This window comes from Rhinolophus sinicus, linkage group LG14 (assembly GCF_036562045.2).
Source record: "Rhinolophus sinicus isolate RSC01 linkage group LG14, ASM3656204v1, whole genome shotgun sequence".
In the NCBI taxonomy this organism is placed as follows: Eukaryota; Metazoa; Chordata; class Mammalia; order Chiroptera; family Rhinolophidae; genus Rhinolophus; species Rhinolophus sinicus.
In genome coordinates, this window is record NC_133763.1 from 51,230,604 (window position 1) to 51,245,069 (window position 14,466).

A 14,466-nucleotide genomic window follows, 5' to 3' on the forward strand; every position below is an offset into this window, starting at 1 on the left:
CCAAAGTTGTTTTTAAACAAGTGTTTCTTTAGAGACTTGGAAAATCTCAGGTGAATACCCAGAGAAGGGAACAGGAGGAGCAAGGACGTGGGCCCCTTGGACGATAGTGGTCTCATTGCCTTCACAATACGTAGCCTTCTCTCCTCGGAAAGGTACACAACCCCACGTCAGCCACTTTCTAGGCGTTACCCAACACACACCTGTAGTGATTAGTCTGAGACTATTTTGCTTACACTTTTTTTTATTTGAAAAATGTATTTAAAAGTCCAACAAATTTTTTTAATATAAATTATGACTCTCAAACCCATTCCCATCACTCTAAATATTGTTAAAGTGATGGCAGCATGCACATTAGAGAAGGTAGCGAAAGGTGAGAGAGCACCAAAGAAAAGATTGTGTCCAAATAGGCATTAGAATAAGGCTGAATGAAGATCAGAGTGACCAGCAACTCCAGGGGTCCCCATCTTTCTACCCTATCCTGTCAACCTTTCAGATCTAGTACAACCCTCGAGCTATCGAGCTACTTCCAGAGCAACTAGCTAGACTGGAACATAAATTGTGAATGTGTCTCCAGGACCAATCTGACCCTGAAAAACTTCAGGAAATACACTGAACTTGGAAAAATGACACTTTAGTCACTGTAGCTGGGGGCAGACGGGAGGGATGGTGCAATCAGCAGAGTGGATCCTAGTTCCCACGCTCCTGACACCCCCCCACCACCGTCAAACAGGACGCTTCCTGTTACGGAGCTAATGAGAAAGCAGGCAGGAGCTCATCTGCCCTGTTCTGCCTTCCTCATCTCCCCGCAAGGAAGGGACCAGAACAAAAAACACCTGAGAAAACGAAGTGCCTGAAGACCCTGCTCCTCCATTACGTTCCCACCTACAGCAGACTCATTAGCTGGGCGGGGAGTGGGACCTGGTCTTCAGACAAAATTCCCTGAGTCTTACCTGTGTCTGGTTCCAGGACAAGGGCACAGGCATAGGGCTTAAAGCTGGGGAGGGGAAGTGGGTTGTCTGCAGCTCTACTGCTTTCCACCCCCCAAGCCCACCATACCCCATTCATGCCTCCATTGGAGGCCCCCCTCGTCCTGAGAGCAAGAACAGAGAAGCACAGAGACAACCCACACAAGCACAAGCCCCAGACTGAGTAGGGCTGTTTGGCGACTGTGCAGCCCCGCTAAGCCTACTTTACATGGGGGCCAAGCTCATCAAAGCTCAGGCTTAGGGTGAATCATGGGGTGGGGGAGGGTGGGGGTGGAAATCACTTACGGGAAAAATATCTTGAGAGCAGTGGCTATCAACAGGGCGGGGGGTGGGGGGATGGGGGGTGGTGATTCTGCTCCCTAAGAGACACTTGGCAACATCTGGGGGTACGTCGGTTGTCATAACTAGGGTCGGCCAGGGATGCTGCTAAACATCCTGTAATGCACAAGATAGTGCCCCCCGACGAAGAATTATCCAGCCCGAGATGTCCAGTGTCCAGGTTGAGAAACCTTCCTCTATGGGTCTCCCTGCTCCCAGGCTGTGAGGATCTTAAGCTCCCTCAACTCACAGATGAGTTCTTCTGAACACATTTATCTCCCCACCTCCCCTCCTCAAGGGTCCAGAAGTCCACCCTGAGACATAACTCCTAGTTTTGTGGCATTTCTCTCCAGATCCCTCTTCCTCCTCTCACCTGGGCCAGCAGGGAGGTCGGCAGAGGGCAGGCCAGGTCCCCAAGGCTTAAGTGGAACGTCACCAGGGTAAGAGCCACCCCTTACCATAACTCTCATTCAGTGGGAAACAAGGCTCCTAACAGGAATGGGGTAAGGACAGAGGTAGTAGCAGGATGGGGGTAATTAAGAGAACTCATCTTAAATTAAATCTTTAATTAATTTAAAAAAGAGGGAAAGGTGCTGAGGAGCTAGCAATGCTACAGAAACAGGGACAGGGGCCTAACTAGAGAAAGACGCTGGCTCTGGCAGAGAGGTACTGACGAGCGGTGAGCTTAAGGTCTGAGACGGAGAGAGAGTAGCCCAGGCAGTGGTCACCCTCCCAGCCCCTGCCTGACATCTGCGTCAGTTCATCGCGAGAAGGAGGAGGCGAGGGCAGGGAGGTAGGAGCTGCTCGGCAAAGCCAGCTTCAGCTCTGGTAACCTCACCCACCTGCGACTTAAGGAGCTCCAGGTTCAGAGTTTAAAAACAGGTGGCCCGTAGACCATCATTCAGGAGAAGGGAACTCTTTCCAGGTTCCCAGAAACTCCCACTTCAGATCTGAGCGCGTCCAGGGCTTCAGCTGCGCTCCTCTGGCCAACGAGTAGTCACTTGGTCAGTCCTGCTGCTTCGACCCCATCTCCAGGAGGGGCTGCAGCCAGAGGGAGTGGAGGGAGGCCAGCCCCCAAGCCTTCCGAGGCACTATGAGGCAGAGCGGGGAAAGGGGGCCCTGGGGGCACTGGTTCTAGGAGGGATCTGGAGGGGGCAGCATCTCTTCTGGGCTGCACAGAGGGAGGCTTCAGACAGCAGAACCTGATTTAAAAAAAGGAAGATTAGCCTCCAAGAACCCAATGCCTTAGGGAGAAAGGCGCAGCCTCGCGCAGACTCCACTTCCACAGCGTTCTCTTGTCTCCATTTCCATCTGTCTGCTCACCCCTGTCCCTCTGCCTTCCTGGATCCCACGAGTATGTTCCTGACTCTGCCCCCGTCGCTTCCCATTCTCGCGGAGGAGCTGAGGCACCAGCGGGCGCTGGGTGGGTTTCTCTAATCACTCACCATTCCTGTTGGAGCTACAAGCCCCGGGAATTGCTCCATGGCCTGTCTCGGTTTCCCTTGGATCTCATCTGCTCCTGCACCGCGCCTGTCTGTGAAAAAGCGCACGTGAAACCCTCCATCAGTCTTCATGTCGCACAGTAGGAGGTCGCCCCTGGGTCCTCCCCGGGAGAGGCTGACCCCATCTCCTTGACAGTAAAATCATCCAAAAAGGTGAAAATTCACCACCATTCCTCCAAGGGAGGTCTCACTGCCTCCCTCCACACTGACCTTCGTGAGGGAGACATAAAATGCGCCTTTTATGAATAAGTTCCTCTCACAAAGGGCCCTCCTATTTATCGAAGTTTCACAATTGGTGAGAGGATTCCTGCACTAGCTCCAGGCCCACTGCCCGCCCTTTGAGAACAGATACACATATTAGGACCGAGGCGCTCGGCCTTCCCCTGCCCCCACATCCCCAAGCACAACATGATTTACTGTGGCACTGAGACAGCAGTTCTTAGTGAACAGAAGGAAGGGGTATGGAGTTTGGAAAAAGCGCCCATGTAACTTTTAAAGGCACATATCCCCCATCCCAATGAAGAACAATCTGCCAACTGTAAAGATGGGGGGCCTAGGCCAGAGGCCTGAAATGCCAGGTCTCGGGTTGATGCAGCTGGTGACCAAGACTAGAAACCTAGCTTCTTACTTCCCCATCGAGTATTTTGTTATGTCCTCTCCCTGAACTTTCAAAAAGGGGAACAGTTCTAGGCCACAACCCCCTATCAACCTGTCCCCCTTCCCTTGTTACCATGGCAAGTCCGTCTCCAGCCCCCATCTCCCCAGAGCCAATGTGAGTCAGGTGGACAAAATTCATCGGTTCCCCAATCATGGTCCGGTCGATCCGTCGCCTCTTCTTCTTCTGTTTCGAGAAAATGGGGGAGTTATGTCTGAAACGCCCTCCTCCAGTCCCCTTGGGAGGGAAAAGTCTTGCAAACCACTAAGGGAAGAGCTAAGAGCCTGGAGGGAAAGGGGATATGGCATCATAAGAGGGAAATCACGAGGGTGTGAAAGGCAAGGCCGGAACAGCCTAAACCAGAGGACACAGGCAGGGTGGGAGGGGCAGGAGCCTGCAGAGTGAACACTGGACAAAGAAAGGACATGTCAGAGTCACCTCTGGCTGATGAGGAAACAATGGGGGAAACTGACAGGTGTTAAGCTCCACCTACAACCCCTGGCCAACTCAGAACGGACAGGAACAGGAAGTGCCAGCCAGGACTATTCACGCCTCCCACCCGTCCCCGTTATTCCAACGCACACCTGTTAGGCCACAGCCTGACAGAGAGGCAAGAAGGGTGCCTGGGAGGAGGCAGATCCCAGATGGTGCGTCTGCCTCCCGAATATGGTCCCCGGTTTCTGTGTGTGTGGGGTGGGGGTGGGGAGACTCACCGGCTGGGGTTTCTCTACCACACAGCAGCCCAGTTTGTGCCAAAATTCACTCATGTTCCCCGACGGTTCCAGTTTCACTCCCCTGCCCGAGGCCCCAGAGGGCTCCTGCTCTGGCGCCCTGACCGTCCACGGCGCACTCCCTTCAGGTGTTACCAACACCCTGGGCACGCGGCGGCACGGGCCAGAGAAAGGAGAGTCCTCGGCACCCTTAGCTGAGCAGTGAAGGGCAGTGTCTCAGACCAGGGCCAGGGGGCAGGCGGGTACAAGGCTATGTCTTCCTCAGACGTGGAACCCTAGATGAGCAGAAAGCAGAGGACAGGTTAGCGAGAAACCCCTCCGTCCCCGAGAAGCCTCCCGCTGAGCCCATGTTCCTGTCCAGGGCCTGGTCCTGTCCCCAACACTAACCTCCTCACAGAAGAACTTCACAATTGGAGGCTCAGAAAAAAGGACACCGAGGGGTTAAGGAGCCGTAGCTGCTGGTACCAAGGGAGAGGAAGGGGGCTGGAAGCCTTTAGGGTGACAGGATGGGCAGGGACCAAAGGGCAGTGGCAGAAAGGAGCAAAATCTGGGGGTGCTACCGGTGCCACCTCCCTTCTCCCTGGGTTTAGGGCAGAAGGGGAGGGGCACGCAAGTGACTTTGAAGAGGAAATGGTGGTTTTGGTTTTCTGTTCTCACAAACAAGGCCTCCACCCCGTCCCTCCCTTTTTTCTTACCTGACTCTGAACACCTAGATTTTCTTCAAGACCTTGACTACTAGGTTCTAGGTGACGAATGTAGCAGCTTGGACCCCAAGAAAGACTTTCAGCAGTGAGGAATGTCTTCCCTCTGTGTTCCCTGACCTTGTCCCTCCTCATTTCCCTCAGCTAAGATCCAGCCCCTCCCAAAAGACATTTAGCAGTTCCTTTATTACTTGACCTTGAGATCCTTCCTGAAGGCTGTGCACACTCCATTTCTGTGTCCTGTATCACTGCATGCCTGCGTGTGCACCTGTTTGCACACACGTGGCAGGGCCAAAGCCCCATGTGTGCCTTTCATGGATCACCTGTGCCAGGCTGCAGGTACCTGTGCCAGGTATCTGCTGTCCCATGAGAAATCTTTTTCCAGCCTCCCCACCCTCTTCACATGTCCTATCGTGCCACGCTGCTCATAGGGCCTGGGCCTGCCTGCTCGCTTGCCTCCCTCACCCCTCACGCTATGACCTGTTCTCTCCTCCCCACTCACCACTTCCACCCCCAAGCGTCATCAGCCAACCACACACTTTCCAAAAGCATTAGTGTCCAAGGAAGAACGTTCATCCTGCGAGCCAGGGTAGGGCACACCTGGCCTTCTCTAGCCGCATCTCCCCGACCTATCACAGGCAACGGGTCCTATCACTGGCAACGTCCAAGTTTCCAAACGGGGCAGTTTCATGAATATTACACTAGAGTGTGAATACGAACCTCCCCTCCCTCCAGACCTGGAAGCCTGGGGCTCTGGCACCCTAGACTGATCTAAGAACAGAGGGTGTTTTTTTTTAACAGCCTTGAGATGAGATCACACAAACCCTGAGAGGCAGCTTCTAGGGAAGGGAAGGACCCAGGAGTCTGGGCTTCCTCTTAGTTCCCTTCCCACCACTGGAGGGGAGGAGTAGAGACGGGCCGGAAGTCACAGCGCAGTGGGACAGAGAGGGGAGCTGTGGTCAATGGGGAAGTCAGTCACAGTGTTTGTTGTGATGGTGGCGGGTGGTCAGGGTTGGAGACAGGGGTGCGGGTGAAGAAAACAATGGAGAATCAGAGGAAACCCCCAACACCACTAGACAGGCTGTACTGAGACTGGACTCTCCCCAATACCCCCCTGCTCAAAGCTGAGTGGACAGAAGTGGATGGTGGGAGGGGAGAGGAGAGAAAAGGGGGAGGAGGAGAGAAAAGGGGGGGAGGAGAGAGAGGGAAAGGGGCAGTGGAGGGAACAAGGACGTTTCTGTTCCTTTTCCAGGGACCTGGCCAGAAATGGGTGGAGGGAAAGTGTGTGTGGGGGACTTGGCACGAAATGACCAATGATGATGAGAAGTGACCAGGAAATTCCATTCTCCAGGACACAGGACACAGGGGTCTCTAAAACTTGGGGGTGGGGTCAGAACGTGGAGAAAACTGGGCAGGGTGACCGGGGGTGGGGGAACAAGGCCAGGAAAGGAAGTAAGAGTGTCTGGCTGTCACTCCCCTTCTTTAAAATATCTAAAGAGTGGGTTGAAGAAAAATGAAATCCTGAGCTGTTAAGCCCAGGAAGCGGTACTGAGCCCACTATTTCCATCCCATACAAGGAGCAGGAGCTGGTAAACCAGCAGGTGGGATCAGGATTAGATCATGTAAGGCCGTATCCTGACAGGCCCACATCTGGGCCTGACATCCAAATAGGCAGGGTGAATCGGAGCTGGGAAAGACACCAAGGTCACACTGGGGCGTAAGGGCTTCAAAACCACTGGGGAGCAAGCAGAAGGGATGGGAGAAAGGTTCCAGGGGGGAAGGATGTACAGAGGTAGTTCCCCGGTCCTATTCTAGCCCCAAACCGGTTTTCCCGGTCCCTGCTGCCTCCAGCCCCAAGGCCTCCAACCCGCTGCCTGACAAGCCTTCACAAGAAGCAGCTGGAGAGAAAGAGAAAGAGAAAGAGACTTAAGAGAATGGAGTGGGCAATTCTGGCTATAAGCCCAGGGCTGCAGCTGGTGGCCTGTGGAGACCTCCAGACACGGGGCCCTGCTGAGGGGTTCTAGAGAAGTAGGGATGGGCCCCACTTTGCAGGCAAGTGACAGGCTTGTGCCCCAGCACCAACCACGTCCTTCCCCAGGTGAGGTCTTATGGGGCCTTAAGAGGAAACAGAGGTAGGCCCCAAGCTGCCCGTCACAGAGACTCCATTTCTGCCCCCTCCCCAACTCTACCCAGGAACCCTCGGCTCTTCCCAACCTGAACTAGGGCTGGGGCTTCTCTGCGAATCCCTCCGGCCCGGTCACTGTCGCCCGTGGTTGCCTCGGTCTGATTTAGACCTTCCAGGACCCAGTGCGGCTTCACTTTGTCTGGCCCACGCCATCACCGAGGTCAGCGAGTCTCGGAGACCTTGCCCCTGCCACCTCCCCCAACAGCCCAGCTCCCTCTTTCCCTTTACTCCTCTGCGGCCTCGGCCTGCGCGCCGCGCGATCGTGGATGGGGACGGTTACTCAGGGAGCGCACCCCTTTTCCCACAGACCCAGCTCGTCCACAGCCAGGGACACCCTCCTCCCCCACCCCCAGTATCCGGTGCGGCGCCGCCCGGTAGGGCAGGCGGGGCTCACGGGCGGGGGACCAACCCCACGGTCTCACCTGCTCTGCTCCCACATCGAGGCGCCCGGCTGCAGCTGGTGGGGGGCTCCCGCTTCGTGCCCGCCAGTGTGGGGTTCCCGGGCTCGCTCCTCGGCGCGGTGGGGGAGCCGAGGGCGGGCCGGCAGAGGTGGGGCTGGCGGAGGGCGGAAACGGCGGCGACGCGATTACGAAACCCGTCCGGCTGGGAGCCGGGCGCACAGCTCCCCCCCGGACTGAAGAGGCGCTGCAGCCGGAGCGCCGTGGGAGGCCGCCTGGGAAGCCCCCGAGGGCCGCAGCCCTGCTGAGCGAAGCGCGGCATGCGGACCCCTGGAGGAGGCCGGGCATCCAGGCTGGGTCCCCCGGAATCGCACGTGCCCTTTGCGCGCGAGGCAAAACGAAGCGGAGCCCCTAGATCCCCCCAACCCAATTCCGAGATTCTCAGAAGCATCCCCCCAATCTTCTGTGTTCTACCCCAAATGGAACAGGGCTCCGTTTATTGGGGAGGCGAGTTGGGAGGAGTAGGGACTGGAGGAAAGGAGGCAGAATTTTCCTGATTCTCAAAAACGCTTCGTAACTGAAATCCTTAAATTGGGGACTAAAGGGGTATCCTCTCTCCATTGTTGCCTAGAGTTAAGGGTTTTAACCCCTAAACCGAAAATCCGAGGACAATTGACTGCTCGCTCATTGCACCCCCGCCTCGTCAGCCTGAAGAGCCGGGCAATCACTGTGTAGACCAATAAGCCAACTGAGATGCCTCACGCCTGTCTCCCTCCCCAAAGGGTTCTGGAACCTGTCGTTTGAATTAGCCGAGTCAGGCAGGGAGGGGCGGGGAGTCCTTCCGCCCGACTTAGGAGGGGCTGCATTGCAGGGGGAGACAGCCGACCGACTCACTCACTGAAGGGAGGGAGAGGGAGAGGGAGCGAGAAGACAAAGCCGGCGAAGCCCCCACGGCTGTCTCTGTCTCCAGCCCCGAGCAGGCACCGGAGCCCCGCCATCCTCCCTCCATCTTTGGAACACGCTAGTAATTCATTGATAACAGGTAAACTAAACTGGATTGGGGGGCAGGGACTGCAAAGACAGAAGAGCAGCTGCTTCTGGTTAGGTTGAAGACCCCAAATAAGGATGAGGTTGGGGGACAGTTCACCGGGAGAGATGGCGCGACGATGAACAATGGGGAGTTATTTGGTCACCGTTTCACATCTCTTCGCTCAGATCTCCATCCATGATAATGCTGTACACAGGCATTAATTTTTAACAATTTACATGTAGTTATCGTTTCTCTGTATTTATCTCCTTATTTCAAGCATCTGTTTGCCTCGTGACACTGTCCTGTGTATTTTATTATCTTCAGGACAGTTATCTGCATCTTCCTCTTCAAGCTGTAATTTGTCCCTACCAGTTTTTTTGATGAATCTCTAGTCCTACTGTATCGCTGTGGCTTCTACTTCCTTGTATTTCCAATTTCTTTCTATAGTGTTCTATTGCTGTGTCTACCCTCACTCCTAGAAAAGTTCCGGGGGAGGTATACGGAGATAATATTGAGATGAATCCTCACCTTTCTTTAACAGTCTCCCCATCTCAAACCTTTGCTCCAAAGAAAGGCAGCTTGAGGTAGGAAGATGGGGGGGCGCCTGTATTGGAGAACTGCCTGATACCATATTGAAATCATCAGTACAGCCCCCCAGAGCTAGGTATGGGGGCAGATTCTGGAAAAGGAACGCTTATTTGCAGCTCAGGGCAATAGGTGGGGGAAGGACATGGCTAATAAGAAAATCCGACCCCGAATGAGGCACATATATAGGAAGCCAGAGAGCTTCCATTGCTTCCCATCAGTAGCCCTGGTCCTCCCCCTACCGTGGTGGCAGCGTGACACAGCAAGGCCTGGCTGGGTAGGCCCTGGGTTCCCACGGAGGGTCTGGACAAAGGGTATTTGGGCGTGTCCGTGGGGCTCAGAGAGAGTGTGTCTTTTTATACTACATATTTGCTAATCATGTATCACTAAGAATAGACAGTGATATTTAGAAATTGCCTAAAATATCTGGGTGATTTAAAATGAAGGCTAACGGGAAGTAGTTATTCGGCGTACATTGTGGCACAAGACACTGTCCAAGCCCTTTAAGATAAGTAAATGAAAGAGGTAAAGATAGATGAGGTATGGGTGGAGAATATTGGGGAGGGGAAGAGAAAGCTAGCTGAAAAGAGACCTCTTGCAAAATTTGGATACTTGGGAATTAAATTCATACTATTTTAAGAATTTCATTACTAATGTAAAGGGTATTTTAGCTCCAATTTCCTGTGTAGGCAATGTTCTTCACTTGATTTTAAATGCCACAAATGCTGTATGAGTGTCTTTCTAGAATGCATTTACTCCTCTCTGTACGTGTCTCTGGGACAGCTAGAGAGTTTAGGCCTTTTAAGTTCGTATTTCGTGAAATTTCCCTTAGCTTTTCTAATTGCAAGAGAAGCTCTGCCAGACACTCCGATTGTCTGGGCAGGTTGGACACGTGGGCTGACTAAGAAAAGGAGTCCGCTTGTCAAAGAGCTTTATCCCTGTTTTAGATTCTGGCTTGCTCTCTGCTGCCTTTTGCATTTTCCCCATTCAGATCAGAATCACAGGAACAATTAGCACCTAACCCACTGGATATCTGTTCTTCAGGAACTAAGAATTCTGGAAAGTTTTGAGAATATTGGTATTGGATTATATAAAACATTAGGCAACTATCTGTGTACAACACATAAAAAAAAAAAACAATCAGGCTGGGAGTTTTGAGACCTGGGTTCTATCCAAACTGACGGGAAGGTTTCACAAGTCACTAGAATTTCCAAGGTGTTTTCTAGTTTTAAAGGTCTATGATTACTTCCCCCTTATGATTCTACTTTTTAAAGAGCCTATTTTTTGCCCAGCTTATACTCAGCTCACTCTGGAAAGGGAAGGGATATAAAAGAAGCCAGGTAGGTAGGCAAATCACTGGTAATATTATTTAAAAATGCCTTTGGACAGAAGTCAGTAACATTATCGACTCCTGAGGTTTGCTTCTTAGGATCTCGGTAGTCCCCGGCCTAAGCTGGGGTTGGTTGGTTGATAGGTTCAGCCATTTTTTTGTAGCTTTCTTTCTGTGCATGTCCCTCTGCAAATTACTGTGGAGATGATCAGAGCTGAGTATCATAGGACGATGACCTCACCTTCCCAACAGGCTCCCACCCTGTTCCAGTCCCCGCATCGCACTCCTTCCAAGCAGCTTCTCGGCTGAGTAATGCTCGGTTCCCAGGGTTTATTTTGGAGCTTGAACCTAAGAAGACAAAGAGCAACTCAGAACTCACTTTCAATATGAAAAACATTCCAGTCTATCTACTCGCCACTGCTAAAGCCGCTGTCCTCACACATAAACGTGTTCTAGATTAAGGTTTTCTTTTTCTGCCTTAGTGGAGACTTTTATATGGGGTTATAGAGTTTCTGTGAGGTAGTGGTTATCATGTTCGCCTGACACATTATATGGGGACATTTTGGAACCTGTTTAAGGCCACCAGTAGGAGTTTCAAGGCCTGGTGAGAGCCAGTGGAGTGTGCTGGAGGAAGCCTTTTGAAATGGGGTTCTATTTTTGGTGGCGGTGGAATGTTCTTTCTGCTCTTTTGGGAACATTTCACCTAATGCTTCTCGCTCCTTCCCTTGGCTAGTAAGCAGCAGAGTGTATCATAGTCATAACATCAGGGTGGGTGGGGTGAGCAGAAAAGGTGACAGAAGTACTCATTGAAGCATGGAAAAGTGTCTTAATTCCTGTTAAAGGACCTTCTCCTTCCAACCTAAACTTTACTTTTACCTGGAATTTCCAATCCATTTGCTCTATCAGGTAGATTGTAGCACTGGGATCAGAGAAAAGGGACCTGTTATAGGCAAATTCTTGTAGCACCTGGGTTTTGTTCTGGAGAGGTAGGCTAGAGAGAAATAGATAGGCTATTAAGGCTTATCTGTGGACTATTAGACAGGAGTGGCAAGGTATTCATTGTATCAAACAGTGAGGGAAAATGAATCAGCAGCCTTGAATGTCTCTTGTGTGCAAAGCCCAGTACTTGTGAAGAAAGTACAAAGTAGACTGGTTTTTACCCTTGGGGAAAGTCAGTCCCTTGAAGGAGGTAAGACTATCCTTGTACAAGACACTAACAATGATCTGTCACCCCAAACATCATGATAGTCATGTAAAACTCTACCGGGTGTTGGAGGAGATGCTGGAATAAATAGGGTAGATGGAGCTAAGTAAATTTAAGAAAGTCCTGGACGAGGAGAGTTTATTGTAGGGTTTGGAAGGCAGGGAGGAAAATAGAAGTGGAAACCCTTTTCAGAGGTCCCATGACCTATTAAAGCTAAGGCAAGAACAAGTCATGTATTTGCAAATAATAATAGGAGTTGAGGGGAAAGATTCCTCTACAGACAGTGGAGTCTTGAAACTTGGGTAGTGATTTCAGATGGAGAGTGGAGAGAGTTAAGACAGGAATGAGCATAACTAGCAGAGAAGGTCCTACTGCGAGGAAGAATGGGGCCAGACTCTGGAAGACCTTGAAAACCAGACTCAAGGTAGCCCTGAAGCTGTAGGCAGTAAAGAAGTCATTCCAAGTTGGGGAGAAGTTAGGTCATGGTAATAAAGTGTTCCTGAAGCTTGTCCTAGGGAACGTGGATTATGTACGAGGCAAATAGAGATGGAAAGTTTCTAAGTAAGGAAAGGCCCTGGGCCACAAAGATACTGCTGTAGCATGAGGACTGACAAATGGTTTCTTTCTAGGAAGTTATGAGGGACCCTGTGAGTAGCCAGTACAGCTCCTTTCTTTTCTGGAGGATGCCCATTCCAGAACTGGATCTGTCGGAGCTGGAAAGCCTGGGTCTGTCAGATACATCCACCTACAAGATCGAGGACAGCAGCGTTGGCAAAATGACCGGGCAAGCAACCGGAACAGAGGAGAAAAACCCTGAAGGTGATGCCCTCCTTGAGTACAGCACCTTCAACTTCTGGAGAGCTCCTATTGCCAGCATCCATTCCTTCGAATTGGACTTGATCTAAGCCCGAGACTTCTCTCCCACCACCTTGCCCTCATTGTCTTCCCTTTCAAGCCCCTTCCTTTCCACCCTTTCCCCCTATTAATCTTGCTCTCTCTCCTCTATTGTGTTGAGGTGCTGATGAATCTGCTAGAGTCGTATGGTGTTGTATTTATTTATTTATTTATTATGTATTTATTTATTTATTTATCTTCCTTATCAGTCTCTCTCCAAAGCCCTCAAGCCACAAAGGGTTCAAGCAATGGAGTACTGGGTCACAGAGATTTCCTCCACCCCCTCCCTCCACATTAAGTCCAGAAAACAGGCCTGATGGGGGCACCAGAGAGTATAGTAGTGCAAAATGGAAGGAATGATTGGTTTCCCACTCCAGGACAGTAAACACAAATATTTCTTAAAGGGTTGAATAGCTTGTAAGTTTTCATTTGAGACTATCTGGTATGAGACAGTCAGATTTCTAAAAGGCTGAGGTGATAAGAGTCTTGCATTTTTGTTTCTGCTCCTTCAGTATTACACTCTTTCGCAGAGAAATTGGGGGTAAAGGTATAAAGCAAGGGTGTTCCCATCATGGAAAATGAAAATAGGGGAAAGCAGTGAAGCATTTCAGATATAGCTATGGTTTCTCAAAAGGGTGTTTCTTCTTCACGCCTACGCACTGTACAACTTTGCCCCTAAATGTGGGTTGAAAACTCTAGCTGAGGAAAATCACTCCGTTTCAAATCTTAACATGCTGTCTTGCTATTATGATAATTTGCAAGGTTTTGATTCGGTTTCTAAACATAGGGTTTGGGCCTTAGTATTTCGGACTTGTTCTCCTGCGTTTGTGATGTATGGTATTGATCAATGGGCCGTCAGCCACCTTGACCATGAAATGAACAATCACATTCTGACCCTACACCTTGTCCCCATTCCTTCCAAAATTATCGCTGCTGATTTGTGCTGCCATTTACTCATTTCTTTAATAAAGATATTCAATCCCAGGACTGCAGTCTAGTTTCCTCTCTTCACTGGAAAGCAGTATCGATCTCAAAAATTAGCCTTGCTTTCACATTTAGCTTATACAGTTTTATCTAATATTCAATTCGAGGAAGAATGATTTGAGTAGACTCTACATTAAAATGATGAACTTCGGGTTGAACAGGTAGGTGACAAGAAAAAAGGGTGAAATCAACTTAAAATTATTATTTAGGGAGAAAGCTACAACCAACCCCTCTTCTGCTTGCCCACTGACTACCAACGTATTTAATGTAATTCTAGGTGCCTCAGAAAAGCACCTGTAGAACTAAATATGCTCTTCCTTATCTCAGCCTAGGTGCTTAAGAAGATAAATGAATTCACCCAAATATGCTATCTGTCTGCTTATTTAAATCTCGGCCTCATTTAAAAAGGACTAATTCACAAGTAGTTTTTGGGTGCCTAATATATGAAAGGTACCGAGCCAGGATCTAAGAGGATGTAAACAGGAACGAGACAAGATTTTGACTCAAAAAGGGAATCTGTAAATACTAATATAGACAGTACTTGGACGATATACTGTAAATACTTTAAAGATGAACAAGATCTACGTAAGTTCAGAACAGGAGAGACGTAAATCTTCCTCGTAGGCTTTGAAAGGCCAAAATCAAGCCAAAAGCCAACCTCTAATAAAGAATGGAGTAGTGATGGGTCCTTTCCTGTTTTTACTGGTTTCTGAAGGGCTTCTTTCCCGACGTCTTGCGGTGCTATAGTCATGGCCATCGGTGGGTGGAGATGAGACTCAACTGTTCGGTAAATAAAATACCTAAATGGATTTGCAAATTCATGCTCCATCCTCTTCCAGTTCCCACCCGGCCCCCAAAAGCTCCTGTTATTTGACACTTCGCGCCGTCAGCTTGGCTCTGGGGTCCTTACATTCAGGTTGGAACTGGAAACACGTCCGTCAGGCACCAGAGTTCAAGGCTCGC

At 50.5% G+C, this 14,466-nt stretch overlaps 2 protein-coding genes across 6 annotated transcripts; one reads left to right on the plus strand and one right to left on the minus strand.

The window, feature by feature from the left end:
• Positions 1 to 221: 221 nt before the first annotated feature.
• On the minus strand, positions 222 to 8,066 carry CDC42SE1 (CDC42 small effector 1). Of its 4 annotated transcripts, none has more exons than XM_019739949.2 (5): positions 7,501 to 7,651; positions 4,175 to 4,467; positions 3,537 to 3,647; positions 2,750 to 2,838; positions 222 to 2,506 (listed from the first exon to the last, which is right to left on the minus strand). In XM_019739949.2, the coding sequence occupies exons 2-4, from the start codon at positions 4,226 to 4,228 to the stop codon at positions 2,764 to 2,766; spliced, it is 240 nt and encodes a 79-aa protein (XP_019595508.1). In that variant the 5' UTR covers positions 4,229 to 4,467; positions 7,501 to 7,651; the 3' UTR covers positions 222 to 2,506; positions 2,750 to 2,763. The 4 variants fall into 4 exon arrangements, with proteins under 4 accessions (XP_019595508.1, XP_019595510.1, XP_019595511.1 ...); XM_019739951.2 differs by lacking the exon at positions 7,501 to 7,651 and adding an exon at positions 7,108 to 7,379; XM_019739952.2 differs by lacking the exon at positions 7,501 to 7,651 and adding an exon at positions 4,580 to 4,806.
• Positions 8,067 to 8,148: 82 nt separating this feature from the next.
• MLLT11 (MLLT11 transcription factor 7 cofactor) lies at positions 8,149 to 13,503 on the plus strand. Of its 2 annotated transcripts, none has more exons than XM_019739947.2 (2): positions 8,149 to 8,518; positions 12,255 to 13,503. In XM_019739947.2, the coding sequence occupies exon 2, from the start codon at positions 12,261 to 12,263 to the stop codon at positions 12,528 to 12,530; it is 270 nt and encodes an 89-aa protein (XP_019595506.2). In that variant the 5' UTR covers positions 8,149 to 8,518; positions 12,255 to 12,260; the 3' UTR covers positions 12,531 to 13,503. The 2 variants fall into 2 exon arrangements, with proteins under 2 accessions (XP_019595506.2, XP_019595507.2); XM_019739948.2 differs by having other exon boundaries at positions 12,259 to 13,503.
• The last annotated feature ends 963 nt before the right edge of the window (positions 13,504 to 14,466 follow it).

What these genes read in the sequence shown, in the direction of transcription:
- MLLT11 (XM_019739947.2), top strand. Translation starts at nt 12,261, where the DNA reads ATGAGGGACCCTGTGAGTAGCCAGTACAGCTCCTTTCTTTTCTGGAGG.
- CDC42SE1 (XM_074318965.1), bottom strand. Translation starts at nt 7,927, where the DNA reads ATGCTTCTGAGAATCTCGGAATTGGGTTGGGGGGATCTAGGGGCTCCG.